General features: G+C 38.9%; 3 protein-coding genes across 3 annotated transcripts in view; 2 read left to right on the top strand and 1 right to left on the bottom strand.

Annotated features, from left to right (window-relative positions):
• LOC134651525 (large ribosomal subunit protein mL38) overlaps positions 1 to 19,752 on the top strand; it is a 253,231-nt gene that overhangs the window by 8,069 nt on the left and 225,410 nt on the right. The gene's annotated exons all lie outside the window — the stretch shown is intronic.
• Positions 683 to 9,907, bottom strand: LOC134654590 (hsc70-interacting protein-like). The gene is made up of 8 exons (XM_063510062.1): positions 9,578 to 9,907; positions 8,591 to 8,679; positions 7,753 to 7,964; positions 6,783 to 6,892; positions 5,795 to 5,954; positions 3,777 to 3,992; positions 2,781 to 2,913; positions 683 to 765 (listed from the first exon to the last, which is right to left on the bottom strand). Exons 1-8 carry the CDS (start codon positions 9,760 to 9,762, stop codon positions 683 to 685), a joined length of 1,188 nt encoding a protein of 395 aa, XP_063366132.1. The 5' UTR covers positions 9,763 to 9,907.
• On the top strand, positions 13,925 to 18,711 carry LOC134651676 (TBC1 domain family member 5 homolog A-like). Its single transcript, XM_063506779.1, has 5 exons — positions 13,925 to 13,999; positions 14,959 to 15,089; positions 16,039 to 16,613; positions 17,841 to 17,974; positions 18,647 to 18,711. The coding sequence occupies exons 1-5, from the start codon at positions 13,951 to 13,953 to the stop codon at positions 18,685 to 18,687; spliced, it is 930 nt and encodes a 309-aa protein (XP_063362849.1). The 5' UTR covers positions 13,925 to 13,950; the 3' UTR covers positions 18,688 to 18,711.

The following is a 19,752-nucleotide window of genomic DNA, read 5'->3' as shown; positions in this document are numbered from 1 at the left end:
ATTAATGAATATGGGTGGATTAACTATTTCCTGTTGTTATTCTGTCCGGTCAACCAAGAGACAATAGTAGCATAGTTTGTTAGAAGACATTGTCCACCACCTGAGACGCTTGGTAGACGACCCTCAATGGAAAGGGTTTATAAGTATCACAAAAAAGCGTGTTTGGTGAATTTATATGCCTAAAAATCAGGTTTTATAGAGTGACCCAGGATAACGTAACCATGGCAACGAGTGACAAGAAAAAATTGATTCACCCATATACAGGGTGCTTCCTGTAACAGGAGCAATAAATTAAACTAAAGGCTGTACTCCTCAAACTGACCAACATTTGTTCAGCAACTTAAAAAAAATATGGAGCCTTTAGATTTCCTCTTTTTCATACAAAATAAATATTGCCTTCAATGTACGCTGACATCAGTGTGTTTGACGTTGCTTGTCACGCTTTAAACATAACAAAATTTGCAATACATTGCGTCATAGAATAAACTTCAAAGTGTAATAAAAATCAAAACATGAGTTATTTTCAAAAGTTGCTTAACAAATGTTGGTCAGTTTGAGGAGTACAGCCTACAGTTTAATTTATTGCTCCTGTTACAGGAAGCACCCTGTATAACAGGTTATGTGTAGTGCAGCGGATAAAACGCTCCGACCGTGGGATGACGGGGTGGAGTTGGGTGGGGGCCTAGTCAAGCCCCACGTCGTCGTCCGTCGCGGGCTTCGGCCCGGACCCGGGGGCGTCCGCGCCCGCGCCTGCGCCACCAAATCCTGAGGAACACACCATTTGTTATCATTATAAAATTAGTTTTCTCAAAAATGGACGGCAAAGTCGACGTTGCCGGTTAAAAAATAGGTCGCGAAGTGCGTAGTTTATGGTCATTCAAAAAATTAAAAAGTTAAAAACATTGCAGTCTCGATTTCGGGACTGCAATGTCGCATACAAATTCCATTATTTAACGAGTTCCAAACTTTTTAAAACTTTAAATGGCCATATCAAATGAAGGCGTAGGTCTCTTAAACAGCCAAACAGATGATCAGCACTTATTATTATAAAGCCTATAACAGACTATCGCACCGCACCGCGACCTTGGAGCGTCGCACCCATAAGTGAGAGCGAGAAACAGATATCTCTTTCTCGCTCTCACTTATGGGTGCGACGCTCCAAGGTCGCGGTGCGGTGCGATAGTCTGTTACAGGCTTAATGTTGGTACCGCGACTATTTAGGTGTCTCAAATAGGTTGGCGTATTTTCAGCAGAAAAATACACTTCTTTTTTTTTAAAGGCGGCAAGCAAATTTTTTTAATAGTTGTATTTTTTCTGTGAAAATTAGAACGTTGCTTCTGTAAGTTCTGTAAAATATTTCTATTTCTTGCACCATTTTTGAGAAAAGCACCATATATGACTCGGCTGGAAGGCTACTTGCTGGCTTCGGATTCAATTAAACGGACTCCCAAGGTCGTCCGTTTAAAACGAATCCTCAGCCTGCAAGTAGCTACTTCCGAACCTCGACAATAATGTACTAATAAGCAGAATTTTCGGAATGAAGAAGAGTAGGTAATTTTATATAGCCATCGGTGAAATGCTCTCAAAGATTTAAACTAACACGATTCTCACTCATACTTTTATAACTAACGCGGGACTTAATCGCGTAAGACTTACGTTTACTTAAGGCCTAACGTTTCGAACGTGACGTTACGTTCGTGCACAGGCAGACTGGCGAGGAATTGTATCAACATCTTGTTGCTGCGCGGGTTTTGCGAACTACCCGCACTTGATCTTGATTATTCACTTGTACGCTATGGTTGTCGCTTTGCCTACACACAACACTCACGACATCCGCGAAAAGTCTACGCGAAAGTCTAAGTCTTACGCGATTAAGTCCCGTGTTAGTTATAAAAGTATGCTCGCAAAGATTTCAGGATAACAGTAAAACTTAAAAAAAAAGTAAAGAGAGTCGAAGAATAAACTGCTCCTGGCTCCTGACATTATTCGACAATACGTATACGTAAAGTGTCATTCAATAGAACTTGCTAACTATGTAAACAAAAGTTACTAGTAATTTGACATTCAGTGTCAATTATAGGATGGCGGTTTGTTTACATAGTTAGCAAGTTCTATTGAATGACACTTTACAAAACAAATACGAAACAAAACAAATACGGAAAGATTAGATTTGGTAGGTGAAAAGAAACCATTGCTGGAAACGATTGAAAACAGAAGGGGAAACATGTTGGGGCACCTGATACGGCACGATACTTACATAAATACTATAATTGAAGGAAGAATAGAAAAAAAGACAGGCAGAGGAAGACTGAGACGTGCGTTTTTGGACCAAGCCAAAGAGAAAATCAACGTAGTGACGTATCAGGAGCTCAAAACAGTGGCAGAGAGAACGGAATGGCGATTACTCCACCGACAAGAGCCAGGCTCTTAAAATTGTAATGTGGTGGCCTAGCGGTAAGAGCGTGCGACTTGCAATCCGGAGGTCGCGGGTTCGAACCCCGGCTCGTACCAATGAGTTTTTCGGAACTTATGTACGAAATATCATTTGATATTTACCAGTCGCTTTTCGGTGAAGGAAAACATCGTGAGGAAACCGGACTAATCCCTAAACTGGCCTAGTTTACCCTCTGGGTTGGAAGGTCAGATGGCAGTCGCTTTCGTAAAAACTAGTGCCCACGCCAATTACTGGGATTAGTTGCCAAGCGGACCCCAGGCTCCCATGAGCCGTAGCAAAATGCCGGGACAACGCGAGGAAGATGATGATGATGATGATGTATATGTACCGCCAGCAGCGCTGAAGAACTTGCTCTGCAGCTTCTCAATGGCGGCGGCCACCTTGGGGTTGTTTTGGTATTTCACGAAGTTGGCCGGGTTGGACGACACGTCTTGGAAGGCCATGGCTACGTCTGGGTCCTGAAAATAGGTTAAAATGACGTTTACGTAAAGTCTATTTTTTTATTCGGTAGACTGAAATGACAGTTCATAGTATGAACATAAAATGTCATTTCATACTATGAAATGTCATTTTAGTCTACCGAATAAAAAAATAGACTTTAGGTATATAATTGAGTAAGAACCAGGCACCAGAGCCCGTACCTTGAGTCACTGACAGTGTCAAAAAAATGGCTCGTACTCGCATATTAGTGCGAACGAGATGTATAGAAAGTAAATTACGTTCTCGATGGCGTTTATGTCAGTGTCAAACTGATGGTAGCCAGTCAGGTACATGCGTACGTGGCGCGTACTGCCGTCCCTATCAATACAATACAGGGTGGCCCAAAAATAATATGTTACAAAGAATTTAACTAACACATTCATTGCCACCCAGCCAAACAAGACAAGACATCCGCGCCAGGCCTCAAAAATTTCGTCAATTAAAGCTGTAGTGCCACGATCCCGACTATCGGGTCGTCCGGCCTGGGAACGAAATCATAAAATACCCGATAGTCGGGTTTTCGGCACTCAATGTGTTAAGCTAGCCTATAAAAGTGTACGTAGCCACAGAATAAATAATAGTACTAAGTACAGAAGACTCGCTCTCTAACAAAACGCGTCCGTTACGATCAGCACAGATATGGCCGCTAGGTGGCGACAGCGCCACGCGCGGCTTATGGCTTTCCCCAAAATTGGGGCGGAACGGATGTACTTTTAGCTACCAGTAGCAAAGCGACGAAATTGCGGAGCGAGCCACGCCTGACGTAGCGAATGAGGTACTCACCTGAATGTAGCGTAAAATGAGGTACTCACCTGAATGTAGCGTAAAATGAGGTACTCACCTGAATAAGCGCCATAATCTCGGGATCGCTGATGAGACTGGCGATGTCCGGCATGCCGCCGCCGCCGCCGCGGGGCATGCCGCCGGGGAAGCCCGCTCCGGGGAAGCCCGCGCCGGGGAAGCCCGCGCCGGGGAAGCCCGGGGCGTCGGCCTGCGCCTGCGCGGCCCGCGCGCGCGCCTCCTGCGCCTTGCGGGCGCGGCGCAGCTTGTCTTGGTGCTGGAAGGATTAACCTCGTAAGACCCACCATACAAAGTTTCAATTTTTTTAATTTGAACTTTATTCTATAAGCGCCACTTGCACCATTCCTCTAACCCAGGGTTAACCTGTTAAACCTGGAGTTACCATGGTCACTAGTACAGTTTGACACTGGGTTAATGGTTTAACCGCTTAACCCCGGGTCAGTGAGATGGTGCAAGTGGCCCTAAGTAAATTAGAACGAATTTAGTTTGTTTTAAAAAGCAATGAAACAAAAGAAATGCTACTTTATTTGTTTCATGAAAGGTTCAAATTAGATTGCATGAATAATTGAATATGTACATTTAGTCTCAGGAGGTTAAAGCATTCAATCCACAGACAAGACCTCCTCTAGACTGAGCATAGTCGCGCTACCCCCTCTGCCACACATACGGTAGCGTTACTCCATCTTCGAGTCAATCCCGTGCCGTGATTGGTCCGTGTCTTTGAACGGACCAATCACGGCACGGGATTCGCTCACCTCGTCCCCCCGCACCCCCGTATTTTTGGCAGCATCGGTTTCATGAAATAATTGGCCTAAGCTCAGTCTAGAGGTTGGATTGTCAGTGACCTCGTAAGACCCACCATATAAAGTTTCAAAATTTTTAATTTGAACCTAATTCTATAAGTAAATTAGAACGAATTTAGTTTGTTTTAAAAAGCAATGAAACAAAAGAAATGCTACTTTATTTGTTTCATGAAAGGTTCAAATTAGATTGCATGAATATGTACATTATAATGTACATTTCGTCTCAGGAGGTTAAAGCATTCAATCATACTTGATGAAAAACAATGGATATATTCACTTGACGTAAATGCACGTAAATCACGCAAAATAAAATTAAATCATCAAGTATTAAAAACCACGTAAGTGTGCCCAGCAGTGTGACGTATATAAGCTCAAATTATTATTATTAACACGCTTTTATTAGGTCGACCTGTATGTAACTAACATGTAATGGAATCTTGCAAGTTAAATTTGATCCACTTCCCGGTTTCCGATTGAGCTGAAACTTTGCATACACATGTAATTCGGGTGACAATGCAATATTATGGTACCATCGAGCTGATCTGATGATGGAGACAGGAGGTGGCCATAGGAACTCTGTGATGAAACAACGCAACCTAATTGTGTTAGGGGTTTTTAGAATTGTCTCGATGAGTATTAGTTGTCTGTCGTAAGAAAAGTACAGTCAGCGATAAAAGCGTGTACCAAAAATGAAATTTTTGCTAAAAACTCATTTTAACTTTAGTACTTGACATGTAATAATTGTTATTAATATAGTTATTTGTACAACAAGAGATCAAAGTTTGATATTTCTTCGAGTGCTTATTTTGAGTCCCGTGCAAGCGAAAGATTCTATAATAGATTCACGAGCGTAGCGAGTGAATCTAATTTAGAATCTTGAGCGTAGTAAGGGACTCAAAAGCGCACGAGATGTAAATAACTTTGATCTCGTGTAGTACACAACATTTTTCACCTCAGCAGTGAGAACATATTAGAGAACCCGAAAAATGTATTCCTTCTTCATCACTTACCTCTATTCACTCATGTTTTCTTAAGATATACCAACAATTAAATTTTCACCTCAGCAGTTCGAACAAGGGTACTTTGCTACTTAAAAACAGTGAGCAAAATGGCATTTTGCTCATTTTGTCTCACTCAGTGAGCAAAATGCGATTTTGCTCACTGTTTTTTAAGTAGCAAAGTACCCTTGTTCGAGCTGCTGAGGTGAAAAATATATTTCATTTCATTTCATTTCATTTCATTAAGTACTAAGTACCTCCTTCTCTTCCTTCCTGCGTTGCATGATGAGCTTGTGCTGGCGCAGTTTCTCCGCGTTAGGCTTCACTTCTTGCAGCCACTCGTTGGTCTGGTCGTCGTAGTCGATCTTGAGCGACTCGCACAGGTCGTGAGATGCCTCCTCGAACTTGCCCAGCAACCTGTAAGGATTACCCGCATAATTTTAAAGAACTCATGCATAAGTTTACCAATATATGAAAAAAAAAAATTTTTACCCACTAGTGAAAACATTTTAGAAACGTTTTTGAACAGTCTGTCTGGTCTTGGTGGCTGTCCGTCGTGAACTGATCTTATTTTGTCGTGTCGTTGTCATGTCTGAATTTAAATGTCCATAGTTCCAAATTTGTATGTCAGTCAGCCAGTCAGTCAGTTGGTCTACGTCAGGTCGCTACGGAGGTTGGAAGCCACTACAGTTTTGGTTGTTTTTAATGTCTTGCTAAAAAATGTTAACCGCCAAAGACAGCAACTAACATGCGCGGCTTCAGCCCAATATCAACCTTCGTGCATTCCGACAAGGTTCACGATGACAAAGGGTTGACATGAAATACTAACCAGGGATGTTGCGAATATCCGCATCCGCATCCGCGGAACTTCCGCATTATTTTCAACATCCGCATCTGCATCCGCATCCGCATAAAATCGATGCGGATTTAATGCGGATGCGGATGTGGAACAGGTCGGTACAGGAACGTCTTAGCATCGGCGTAAGTGCTAGACTGCTAGGTAATTTAGTCATTAGCCAAAAAAACCTATTGCAAATTAGCAGTGAAGCGTGAGTTGGACTTAGTACGGAACCCTTGGAACGCGAGTCCGACTCGCACTTGGCCGGTTTTTTGAAATAATAATTACTAAAATGTAATATTTGACGTTTTTTATGTACCTATCTTGACATCCGCATCCGCATCCTTTAAAAATCCGAAATCCGAAAATGTCAAAAAATCGGCATCCGCAACATCCCTGATACTAACCTATACGCTCTCCCGCGGAATTTGTACGCAGCAGCACTGTCGCAGTTAAGTTCCAGAGCCTGAGTGCAGTCTTTGATACACGCGTTCGGTTTGTTCAACTTTAGATACACCTGTGACCAAATACATTCAATTATTAGAAATCAAAATTACATGAAATTATTTAATCAATCCTTAAATAGACAGGGTCTAAAGTTCAAAACTCCTCGACGGAAAAAACAATAAAGAGGGTCAAAGGTTATATGGGGGTCAAATTAGGGGTTACGTAGTTAATGGAATTCTAGCCAAATGTTGGGAAATGTTGTAGCCAATTTGACAGCTATAAATAGATGACACTGCAGTTTTTATGATAACTAGATTAAGTCAAAAGTCTACACCTCAACATTGGCAGAATTCACCTTGCTGAAATCAGCTAGGAGTAAAAGCCATTTAGGAAAAAAAAAACTAGATAGTTACAAACTTTAAATAAATGTCATATACTAAGAAAAAGTGACCAAGGCCTCCAGTGCCCAAGGCACAATATTTTCTGGAAATAATTTAATTTGTTCTAATACATAGATAGTTACAGGTTACCACCATCTACATTCAACAATACTTTGGACTTATTTACGCGCATTTTTTATCTTCCATTATTTATTACGCTAGATTTTGAAGACTTCATATATTGCACTAAAAAAGTAAGTATTTAGGGCGTCCGCTGTCGGGTGCGGATGCACGAAGCGGGTGAGCGGGTTAATAAAAATAGTATGAGCAACGTTAAGGGCTCCTCTATTAATTACGTCACGTTTAGAGGGGTGAGAGGGTCAAGAAAGTGTGACATGTTGTGACAAGGGGGAGGGGGAGTCATAAACTTTGTGACGTCACTTTAACTTGTGTAATTAATGGATGACCCCTAACTGACATGGACGCGTGCGATGGATTCTACGTACAATAGCACCCGCACCAGCTAGCGGATGCCCTTAAGGATTCTTACCTGTCCTCTCTTAGCAAAGAGCAAGGCACTCTGTGGGTTCAGCTGTATAGCCTCAGTATACAACTTGATGGCTTCCTCAAAGTTCTGCTCCGAGAATGCCCTCATGGCTGCGGACCTCTTCTCGTCCGATTGGTCCCTTTCCTCTTCTGTGGTCTCCTTTGACTGGTCGCCCATGACTTGGGAATCATCTAGAACGTCTGGTTCTATGACACCTAAAATAAAAAAAAATTAAAGACAAATACTAAGATAATATGTTACAGATTACCTTACATATGTAGAACATATGGATGGACCGGGAAAAGTGGTGTACTATATCTATAAGAGAGGCCTATGCTCAGCAGTGGCCGATAAAAGGCTGATATGATGATGATGATGTAGAAAATGAAATTGAGGCTTAATGGCAATCCTTTAGCTACAGAAATATTGCTACAATACTGATGGCTCAGCCTTTAAAGGTCAGGTGATAGACTTCATTACCTCACTAAAAGGAACAAAATAAAAATATTTGAAAATATCAATAATTTATATATCAAACAGATTTTATAACAATAAGTAAATCAAGCTACTTCATTATTTTTGAAAAAAAAAAATTTATACATCTGTACATTTAATGAATTATAAAATTTTAATTCCTAAAACTCTAAAAGCAAACTTGGTTTTAGTTATAAGCATTTATGATGTGACTGGCAATTGCTATGGTCAGGCACTTGCCTTAATGATATAACTAGTGACCCATCCTGGCTTTGCTTGGATTTTATAATATGTAGTGATAAAAAAATTGTGTCTTATCAAACAACCAACAATGTGTTACATAAATAATGAGTGATTAAAAACTTGCCTTCCATATCCAGCTCAACATCAGACTCAGGGTCTGACTCTTCATCAGACGATGGTATCTTTTCAGCATTATTATTTGATGGAGGAACACTGTAAGAGAAATCATACCCAACTGAAGTAGAGAATTCAAAATAAAATATTAACACATTCGCAGACACAAAAACAGTCACATAGTTTTTTGTTTCGTTTGGCCATGACACATGACGTCACTCGGTGTCCGCAAGCGGTACATTAAGCAAGTTTAATGTTCTAGAATCATATGGAAATAAATGCAACTGGTCATTTGCAGTATATTGTTAGAAAGGGAGCACTACACAGCTCTAGCCCATAGTCAATGGTCCCCAACTCAGGTCTGGTTGGGCTAGATCTGGCTTGTTAGCCTTAACCTGTCGAATCCCACGATATGACGTCACCATAAGCGTTCTGGCTCATATGAGCCGTGGGAGCTGACAGATTGAAATCCAGCCCATGAGACACATTCAGTACAATCCAGCCCACAAACAGGAAGGAAAGACCTGGTTGTGACCCTTAGCTCAAAACAATTCGAGACCCTTGCAGCCTTGCATTGTGGATGTGGGTGACTGTCCAGGGCCTTCTGCTACAAAAATATTGATTAATAGAGAGGGTGCCTGGACTTCACTCGCACCTCTCTGGCACTAGCTATTTATAATCTAGGAATTTTTTTTTTCGGTAAGTAACCTGGTACATACCGACAATATATGAAAAGAAATATGCAATACTTATACAACTAAAGAAATAAAACAGCTGCAAATGTTTATTGCTACGTCTGGACACAACATTTCAGCTAAAAGATCCCTGCAGGATATTGACGCACTGACTGCGTAAATACTCGATCACTGGCCATTGACGCACTTAAAAAAGCGCTCTTACGTTAAATACATGCATTGATATACATCATTCCTATAATATGGGAGGCCTTTACGCTTCACGCTGCTCAACATTAAGAATCATAAAAATACAATCATACCTATCTCCAGACGCTGTAAACGTTTTAGCACCAAAAGTCGCCGCGGGTATTGTGCCGCCAAGCGAAGTAATGTAATCCTTGAAGAATGCTATTTTAGGGTGGTTCAAGATCTGAGGCTGGCTTTTGCAAATTTCTATGAACATCTTTAGCTGTCCCAGCTGTTCCTCGTTGAATGGACAACTCATCTTGAATCCTGTGAGTTACCGGCGAAACCACGAAGTATTCTGCGATGTAACGCACCTGTCAGAACGATTTTACTTTTACAAATAGTTGGTAATGCAGATAAATTATCAAGAATTTCATTCTAAGTGGAAATAAGAGACAACTTACGCTTAAGATTCGAAATAAAAAACTGGTTATCGGTATTCTAATATATCTCAAGAAATTGCGGATTACAGAAAACTCCTTATTCCAGTGACCGGCGCAGACAAGACAAACAAAAACGATTATAGATAAGATACCCCAACATGCGTTCCTGTCAAATGTAAATGTAACAGACGGGCGTACCAGACCGCAGCCTTTGTTTGGTCCGGTCAGTACACAGTCAGGATCAAGTCAGGATATGTATTTCTCGCTCTCACTTATAGCTGCGTCCTTAAGAGACTTAGGGCGAACCACTCGTTCGAACAGACCTCGGACCGGATCAATGTCGCGGTCCGGTACGGCTGTCATACAATCATGAATCTAGTATTTTAACTGGATAAGGCATGATGGGTGGGGGAAATGAGCGAACGGGATAGTCTTATATCTTTCAGTCGGAGTAGCAGCGAAAGCACTATTATTGTTTGTCCTTGTCACAGTCTCTCATCTTTTTTTATTTCCCACCATAAATTAGTATGGGTTATGGTGGGCAACAAATATATTCGACCAATCATAGTGTCGAATTGCCTGTGTTTTGTCCCTCACGGAGGCACGCGTATACGGCGTATACCACTTCTATAGGATCCTACCTTCTATGTATACAATTTATATGGTATACAAATTGAAAGCTAGATGGCGCTTATGCCATCAACTTGTTATTCATATTTTTTTTGTTTAATGTTTAGCGAAGATGTTTAGTAACCACAGGGGCAGGAAACTTAAACCTTATGTATGGAAATCAGCGCTGTATCCGCAGTAGCATCATATCAGTGCAATATTTCCTCACCTGATGCTTCCAAATGAATCAAACAGATGGCGCCACCGCGGAAAAACATGTGTTTAAAAAACTCGCATCCAACCCATAATTATTAAAAAGAAAAAAAAATTGTCTTTGCATTTTTGACACAAATTCCGTTTCAAGTATAAAACGTTTAAAATTTTCTGTAATTTTAGTACCTCACATTTTTTATATCGTTTATATTCGTTTTAATATCATTTTATTTATATGAACATAATATAATCGTTTTTATTAACAACAACTAACTAAATAGATTCGCCAAGTGCCCTACGTGAAAGGAAACGTTAAAACAAAAAAAACATAGTAACCGTCAAACTATAAAAGTCAAACAGAAAACTTAAATTCTCTGAAATTATATATTAATAATTTAATTTAATCACTATAAATTGATGAAAATGTGTGCGCCTGGGAGAAAAAAACGATATTGCCTTATCGGCTGTGCGAATCAAAACAAAATTACTCCAAAACGCGTCAATTCTTCGTGGCATGTGCTATAGCTAGTCAAATTTACGTCCAAGTGTGGTCTAAGTTTTAATAGTGGATTTGTTATATTTCGAACTAATTTACTATAAGTGGTAGCCGTAGAAAATATAATTTTTATGGTTTGTTATGCATGTAAGTAATGAAAAATAAATGCCATTTTTACACATCCGTGTTTTTACTTTTGCGACTAAAATATTCTTTGGTGTAAACATTTATAAAATACTAAATAAATAGGTTGTCGTAAATTGTCACTGCATGAATAGGTAATTAGGTATTACATAATATATTAGCGCCTTTTTCCTTGACCGTGTACAGTGTACTACAATGAGGTGTATTCATTTTTCACGTGATTGCTTTGCAATAAGGTGAAAGAATGGAATCCTCAAATTTGTAGTTCACTGTAAACGGTCAAGGAAAAAGGCGCCATAGTTTTATTAGTATGCATGTGTGCACTGTGCACGCACACATACGTAACGGTTAGTTTGGTCAAATTCCGCTTGGAGCGTTTGTGTAGACGTTTTTTGACATTTATCGCGAGTTGGCTCTCTTTTACTATATATAGTTATTATACTCTTTGAGTAACCATTAGTAACCAATTTGCAAGCCAGACGGAGAACCGCCATCACGTGTAGTGTATTGAAAATTCGTGTCGAAACGAAATAGTTGGAAATAGGGAATGCCTCGTATTATTGTTTAGTTTACGTATCGTATGCTAGATGACGTTGCACGCTGTTCTAAGTAGCAAAGCCACAGTACCTACATTGAAAAAATCACTCGAAAATATTGCACCATACCTTTGGCCTAGTGTCGATTAGATGGCGTTAATTTTTGATATTTAACAAATTAACACATAATTATATCAGTGTAAGAATAAGGATCAAACTCAAATGGCGTTCTAACATTTTTAATCTTCCGTCGAAAGATGGCAGTAAATTTACTGAGGCTACATAATCCGCCTCTATTTCAAATTCTCTTTGGTTAGTAATTTTTACTTGGGATGATATAGCTGGTCAAGCAAATCTTGTCAGTAAAAAAAAGCGCGAAATTCAAACTTTCTATGCGACGATATCCCTTCGCGCCTACATTTTTCAAATTTGCCGCCTTTTTCTACTGACAAGATCTGCTTGACCCTGTATAATATATGATACTTATAAATATGTATAATAATTTCAAATATTACAATGCGTATAATGAATCAAAATTGTTTAAAACAACGAATATAATCTTAATTATTGCTTTGGTGTAAAACGGTACGTCGAAAATCAAAGTTTGTAATGGCGGGCATCTTTCTCTGTGGCCAGGCGTGTCTCACTCCGCGATTTCGTCGCTTAGCTACAGGTAGCTAAAAGTACATCCGTTCGGCCCCAATTTTGGGGAAAGCCATAAGCCGCGCGTGGCGCTGTCGCCACCTAGCGGCCATATCTGTGCTGATCGTAACAGAGGCGTTTTGTTAGAGAGTGAGTCTTCTGTACTTAGTACTATTATTTATTCTGTGCTGTGACTCTAACGTATTTACGTCTTCATTGGAGTAATAGAGAAAGATCCCCGCAATTTGCGAATTTCGGTAGTGTTCGCGGTAAACCCTCTGATCCGTACGCCGCTTAGATATGTGAGCGAGACAGCGCCATACACGTAAATAGCAATGTCCCGCTCGCACACCGGAGCGGCGGCCGAACTACACTACACTCGCGTTCGAGGCTTCGCGCCACAATTCGCGCACGAGTGTGTAAGTAATGCAGTAAATGCAGGATAAATCACTGAGCCCGTGATATTGTCTTTTTACTTTGTAACTTGGACAAATGGTCGTTAACATCTAATGGCGACATATTGCCCACTATCACAGTAATTGCTCGGGTCCATCTTAGCGGCACCTGCGTTTTAATGGGTTAACTTTGTAGTTTCGCCTTAGGTACGGTACGGCACTTTATAATATCTGTGCTTTAAGTAAGTAATTAAGTAGGTAAGTAGATATTATTTGCATGTTATTTAATTGCTATGTAATTTTTGAAATACCTATTTTAAGGTTATTTAAATTTGATTTGTATCACTACACCTTAATAAAACAAAGTCCCCCGTCGCGTCTGTCTGTTTGTACCTATATTTGTGTGTTTGTATGTTCGCGATAAACTCAAAAACTACTGAAGAATCGATAGAGTGATTCTTGAGGAAGGTTTGTGTATAATTTAATTTGTTAACCCGTGCGAAGCCGGGGTTGGTCGCTAGTATTTATATAAAACACACACACCCACTCACACATATGGATCACAAGTACGTTGTCGACCTTTACAAAGGGAGTATCTACGTTCTTTAAAATAGGTAGATACATAATTATATACTAATAGTAGGATTTGAACTACCTGCCGACTGCTAAAACTAAAATGTATTTTCTCAAGAAAGATAAGTTATCGAAAAACTCTACAAGGCTGATCAGAATCGCACTCGGAATTTTTAATTAATTTATACTACTAAGAACCGGAAAACCCTTAACAAACGGAACAACATAAAAGGTTTACCTAATTACTTGACAATAATCGTTTTATTGATTCAGTAATTAAGAAAACCAGATTAGACAGAGTTTTTTGGTGAAGCCATTAGTAACATCATTTTTGGAGTAACTTCATATGACGTAGGTCAACTTAATGATGTTGTGGGTAGACTTGTCTTGTGATAGTTCAGTTTTGTTATTTCGATCGATGGTGAAACAACTAGTGTAAACAAAAGTAAATTAACAATGTTTATTATGTTTAAACACGAGTTAGTGCTTATGTGTTTTATCTTAGGTAAGTACTTACTTAGGTACTACTTGATTCCTGGCTCACTGTGAAACATTTTCAGATTTACTACTTGGTATAACATTGATTTAAAAAGAACCTATAGGTAACTATTATTACAGTAGGTAAGTAGGTACATAATGGTGCTACTTTCCCGAACTAGTGCGGGAATGAGCACTTTCCGTGCGTAATATGTCGAAAGTTTAAATGAATCGAATGTTTTATTTTTCTAAGCGCCCTTGAAGTTGTGAACATACTGGGTAATTTTATCTTTCTTGGCATTAATTTTTTTTTAATTCCATTCAAAGATCTAACGATAGTAAATGTTACCATACTGAATTGGCCTATCTATCAGCTTAGCACACAAAAAAAATCAAGCATCTACCGCAATAATTCACGTCACCATAAATAAAAATCTCATCGTACTCGGCGATAGGTGAAAAATTAAAAAAAATCATAACTCCGAAAATACGAAAAATCGCGGAACATACATGGGGGTGATTCAGATAGCCCTCTAGGTCCTCTATCTCCCAGCTTCAGTATATCACTACTTCTTGGGACAACCTGTATAGTGGGCTATCAATATGTTTGTTCTGTTGTACCTTATTAGGTACCTAAGTGGTGTTATGACTAACACAAACGTAAGTTTTGATTACTATGTGGGCAGTGTTTTTTGTTAAGGTAGATGTTTAGAATTAAATATCTTAGGGTGGTATTCCATCTGTCCCATATGTTTGTCCAATCTCATGGCGTCTCACTCTCTCTCTCTCTAAAGCAAAATGTGAGAAAAAACACACATTGGACATGTGGAATACCACCCTTACCAACTGGAAAGAGAAAGTCTTTAAATTTGAATTTTAATTCTGGTGTCGAACATAAAAAAAAACGCCGCAGATATTCATTAAGTATCTTAAATGTATTTCTCCTCATAATTGTATCAATTCATTTGTATTGTATTATTTCCAAAGCCGCGGTTTCCGCACATCCAAAGGATGTTGCTATTACACCAACAACACAGAAGCCGGAGCTAAAGACAAGATTCTTCGGGTTGGAAAATATTTTGGGTCAAATATTCCACGGGCCAGGATATCTCAATCAGGTACCTAGATAAAAGGACGACTCACGCTAGACCGGGCTGGGCCCGGGCCGAGGCGTTCGACATGTGATCACGTGGTGCTTTCCATATTAGAAAACGAAGCACCGGAAGTTCCGGCCCGGTCCCGGTCCAGCCGGTTTAGCAAAAGTCACCCTTTATCCTGTCCTTCGAGTGGTAGTGCTTTTAATGTAACATAATTATATCCATGTTGATGTAAGATGTATTGGGGTAGCTTCGAAATAAACGGGGTACTTTTGAAAATAACAAATTACTACTAAACTAAAAGCATTTTCTGCTATAGCAACAGCACGCATAATATAGTTGGTCAAACCAAATTGGATAAGATAAGATAAAATATTTTTATTCGTGACGATCACAAAACATGTACGGACATGTACAGACAACAACAGCAAGGAAAAAAGAAAATCAATAAGTGTGCATCACGAAAATAAATAAAAGCAGTAAATATTATTATTATTATTTTATTGGCAGTAAATAAGAACAAAAAAACTATACTTAGGTACTGATCCTATTCTTTTGGGCGCTAGTACTAGCGTAAGGCAAAGCTAGTATGATTCTCTCTGTCTATGTTTGAAATGAAACAGTTCTGTGACAAACTTTATGTGTATAACTTTAAGTCAGAAGCTGTTGCTATCTTTAAAACGGGTCTCTATTGTTTCACAAATAGTTTTAAGCCATAATGTATTGTTTACCCGAATTTTCGTTAGTACCTAATAATTCATTTGGTTCAGAAACGCGTCACTTCAGGATTGCCATAAAACAAACCTAACCTAACCTAACCTATCTATAGGATAACCTAACGAAAATCCTGAAATGTTAACGGTTTCAGTTTTATGACTGATGATAATATGACAAACAATACATTATGACTTAAAACTATATGGGAAACAACGGGACCCCCTTTAAAACGTACTCGTATGTTATTTTCCAGCAAAATCCACAAGCACAATTCAACAATTGGCAACAAATGCAAACGCCAAATCAAGCGCAATCAAATTTAGATCAGCATCTTCAATCGACACCGCTATATCCTCAGGGTGGGTTCTCACAAAATAACTTTGGGAATGGTCAAAACCAATACCCATCACCGGTACAATTTCCAGATCAACAGAATAACCAACAGTTAAACCAATACCCTTCCCAATCAAACCCACAATTTCCAGATCAACAGAACAACCAACAGTTAAACCAATACCCTTCCCAATCAAACCCACAAAACTTTAACGGGAACAATATTGGACAGAACCAAAATTTTAACACTGGCACTTTAGACGACATTCCACTTCAGAATGGAATCAGCCAGTCCCGACCTGGCAATTGGAATCCTGGAAACCAATTTCAAAATCAAAATCAGGGAAACCAACAGTTCCAGAATCAAAATGGAAACCAGATGTCATTTCAAAATCAGAACCCACAAGGCGTTGAAGATCAGAATCCGGTGGCCATATTGGGAAAACCCGTTGCTATTACTACTTCTGTCCCAGATAGCATTGTTTTCCAAGATGGGTGGGTATAATTACATTTTTTGAGGTACCTAAACTAAATAGGTACTTTGCCCGGACGGACATCGACCTAGGCTTAATGTTACTTTTAAGCGAAAATGTTTTGTAAGCTGGAATAAGGAATAGGTTTTTATAGTTTTCTTTATTAAAATATAGATAGGTACCTACAGGTACATATAATAACGAATGAAAAACTCAATAAATTTTTGGACAACACTTGTTTTTGACTATTTTGACAATATTTAATATTTGTTGTTAAAATGTATAAATTAAAGTGTAATTTTTAAACGTAAGTAATTGACCCTTATTTTAATGTTTCCCATTGCAAACAGAAAGGTGATTAAAATAAATCTAGTAATTATTTACCTTTAGGTGGAGTGCGACACTTTCTTATGTAGTCACTTTCAAGTTAGGTCACGTTCTGAGGACGTTATTTTCGAGGTAGCATAGTACGATTCGGACATAAAAGCGATACCTAGTACCTATGTTGTAAAGTGACGAACCTACCTCCTCAGAAAGTGGCCTACCTCAAAAGTGACGTCCTCAGAACGTGACAAAAAAGTGTTTCTAATCCGCCTAAGATTTCTTGGCAGCGATGCCACGGAGGTAAGTAATAAACAATAAACAATAAGTCGTGGATACAGGCCAATTTCAGTTATTAATGTTATTATAAGTTAAATCGCAATTTAAATTTGTTCCAGACGAGTGTGGTTACTAGTGGCAACTAGATCAATACATTTTATGTCAATATGCAGGCCATAAACGGTTTTATTACGTATTTATGCTTTTAGTATGGTGCTACCTCTAGACAACATAGCCCACTGGGGCATACTGACGCAATACCTACCTACAATTCGTATAAATCATAGGACAACGTAGACAAAACGAATTGATTTGAATGTCAGTTCACTAAAAGCGGTTAGGTAGATCTGATTTTAATCACAAATAGAAACAACTGAATCCTGATGTGTGGTGGCCTTAATTTGCAGTACAAATAGTACAAGGCGCTGCAAAATTGTATCCATCAGTAAGGTACATAAAAAGGCAGCTTAGAAATTTACTTCAACCTGCGTACCTACTTATCATGTGTAAAAGTGTTCCATTCCAATTTTATGCTAGCAACAACAACGAAGGCGTAGGCGATAGAAACTATCGATTGTATAATGTACAACGCGCCAGCTTAATCGAACTTTCAGCACCATAAAACATGACAAAACGCCTCTGTTTACAGTTGCGATACTCCCACGCAGAGACAATGTGTGCAGGATTGCCAATCGAGCACAGAATACAAGCCCGTGTGCGGATCTAACAACGTAACGTACTTTAACCCGGGCCGGTTTATTTGCGCTCGGAACTGCGGTGTTAGTGAGTATCTGGATTCCTTTACAACTACGGAACAAATCAAATTACTATTTTTCACGTGATAACGTCTTATAAATCGATGAACACTGGTATCATGCACGAAAAAGTGTCACGTTGTGGACAGATCTCCATGGTAACGTATAAAAGTATGCAGTTTTTCATCAATGTTTTCTTATGACGTTATCACGCAAAATTATCGTCTGTAAACCGACTTTACAGACAACCATACTTTTTTCTCTGAGAATTTGGGACGGTTACCGCCATCCTTTGTTTTAAGGCTTCTCCGGTTTGCGGTTTGGAAAACAATACCAAATTCTCGGGACGACCACAGTTTAAAACTAATGAGAACAGGTTGAACTGTTGTGTACCTACTTTATATAAGTAGTACTCTATTTTAATATTCGGTGGTTAAATTAGCAAGCAAGCAGAGTCGTAAATAGAGTAATAGGTATCTATCTACTATTTATTTTACGGAAAATCCTACGTAGGTACTATTAGTAATCAACATTTCAAATTAAAATTTACAAGCTATTGAACTCCACGAATGAGCTTTAAAATGGAATTCTACAGTAAACACAAGTTTAATTTTGCAGAACGTGATGGATACAATGATAAATTAATTCAGGTCTACCAACTTCACGAAACATCATTATTAATTGTTGAAATTGTTTTCAGATGTTTTCGTACAACGGGACGGTAGATGTAAAACAAGATGACACCATTATGAATAAAATAATTATTTATAAATTTAATAAACTCTTTAAATTAAATATCATTTATTGTCAGGCAACTAAGGCCCATATAGATACACAACTCTCTGTGTCCCCGAAAAAATTAGTACAGGTTATTGAGTTAAGTGCAGATCTGGTATAAGTGCGGATAATTCGTGTATTTTCTAGAAATAAACAGGGTAGATTTGTAGTCATATTTAGGCCCCACTTATCCCGGGAACGTCTACACTTTTAAAACCAGTCAAATTTTATCGAAATCTAACGAATACGTAATATAAATCGGCCCCAATAATACATTTTTAGCTTGTTTTATACTCGTATTAGTTTAAATGGTACTCGTAAGTAGTTTAGAAGCCATAATAAATTAAAAAAAATGTTTCAAAAGTCTTTAAAATTCTATAGCGGTGGCAAAAGTTAATAAGTTGGTGTTAGACGTTGCGGGACTCTAAACCAAATGTTGAGTCCTTCTAGAGGATACAAAATACAAACAGCAGTATTTGTCAAAGTTTCGCAATCAGCTCTCTAAGGGCGGTATAAAAGGTCACAGATAAGTTTGTTTAGTTTGTAGCCTTTTTATGTACTTACCTACTTCTAACAAAAGTTTAATTTTCGCAGTAGGCATTCCTCATTCGGCCGGACAAAAATCGTAGCTCTCAAGTAAATTATGTATTATGTACTTGTTATGGCTTACCATTACCCAAACCATTACCTAAGTATAATTTTGAATAGCTTCCGGTGGAGAACTTTCTTGAAAACCTATTTTAAGGCATCTCTATTAATTGTATAAGTTCCTAAGATTGCTAACATTGCCTATTATGCCCAACATTATCTGGCTTAGTAAACGGTGGTTCTTTACAAACTAGACCAGCCCTAGTAGCACGGTCACATTTTTATCATTTGTCACCATGCCTGTTACGTTCTAACAAGTATGTAAGTGCGAAAGTGACGGGCATAGTGATAGTCGATAAAAATGGAACCGTGCTGAGCCCGCTGTTGTAGTATCTACTTCTAAAAACATTTAAACATTTGGCACGATCGATAAGTGATACA

Source organism: Cydia amplana, chromosome 1, assembly GCF_948474715.1.
Source record: "Cydia amplana chromosome 1, ilCydAmpl1.1, whole genome shotgun sequence".
Lineage (NCBI taxonomy): Eukaryota > Metazoa > Arthropoda > Insecta > Lepidoptera > Tortricidae > Cydia > Cydia amplana.
Note: the sequence above shows the minus strand (reverse complement) of the source record. Positions and strands in the feature narration are given on the sequence as shown.

What these genes read in the sequence shown, in the direction of transcription:
- LOC134654590 (XM_063510062.1), bottom strand. Translation starts at nt 9,762, where the DNA reads ATGAGTTGTCCATTCAACGAGGAACAGCTGGGACAGCTAAAGATGTTC. An exon ending in AGATTATGGCGCTTATTCAG is followed by an intron (nt 2,914 to 3,776) that starts GTGAGTACCTCA and finishes ACCTATTTTCAG; the next exon opens with GACCCAGACGTAGCCATGGC. An exon ending in CTTCAGCGCTGCTGGCGGTA is followed by an intron (nt 766 to 2,780) that starts CATATACATCAT and finishes TGTGTTCCTCAG; the next exon opens with GATTTGGTGGCGCAGGCGCG.
- LOC134651676 (XM_063506779.1), top strand. Translation starts at nt 13,951, where the DNA reads ATGTTTATTATGTTTAAACACGAGTTAGTGCTTATGTGTTTTATCTTA. An exon ending in GCTTATGTGTTTTATCTTAG is followed by an intron (nt 14,000 to 14,958) that starts GTAAGTACTTAC and finishes TTATTTCCAAAG; the next exon opens with CCGCGGTTTCCGCACATCCA. An exon ending in GGCCAGGATATCTCAATCAG is followed by an intron (nt 15,090 to 16,038) that starts GTACCTAGATAA and finishes GTTATTTTCCAG; the next exon opens with CAAAATCCACAAGCACAATT.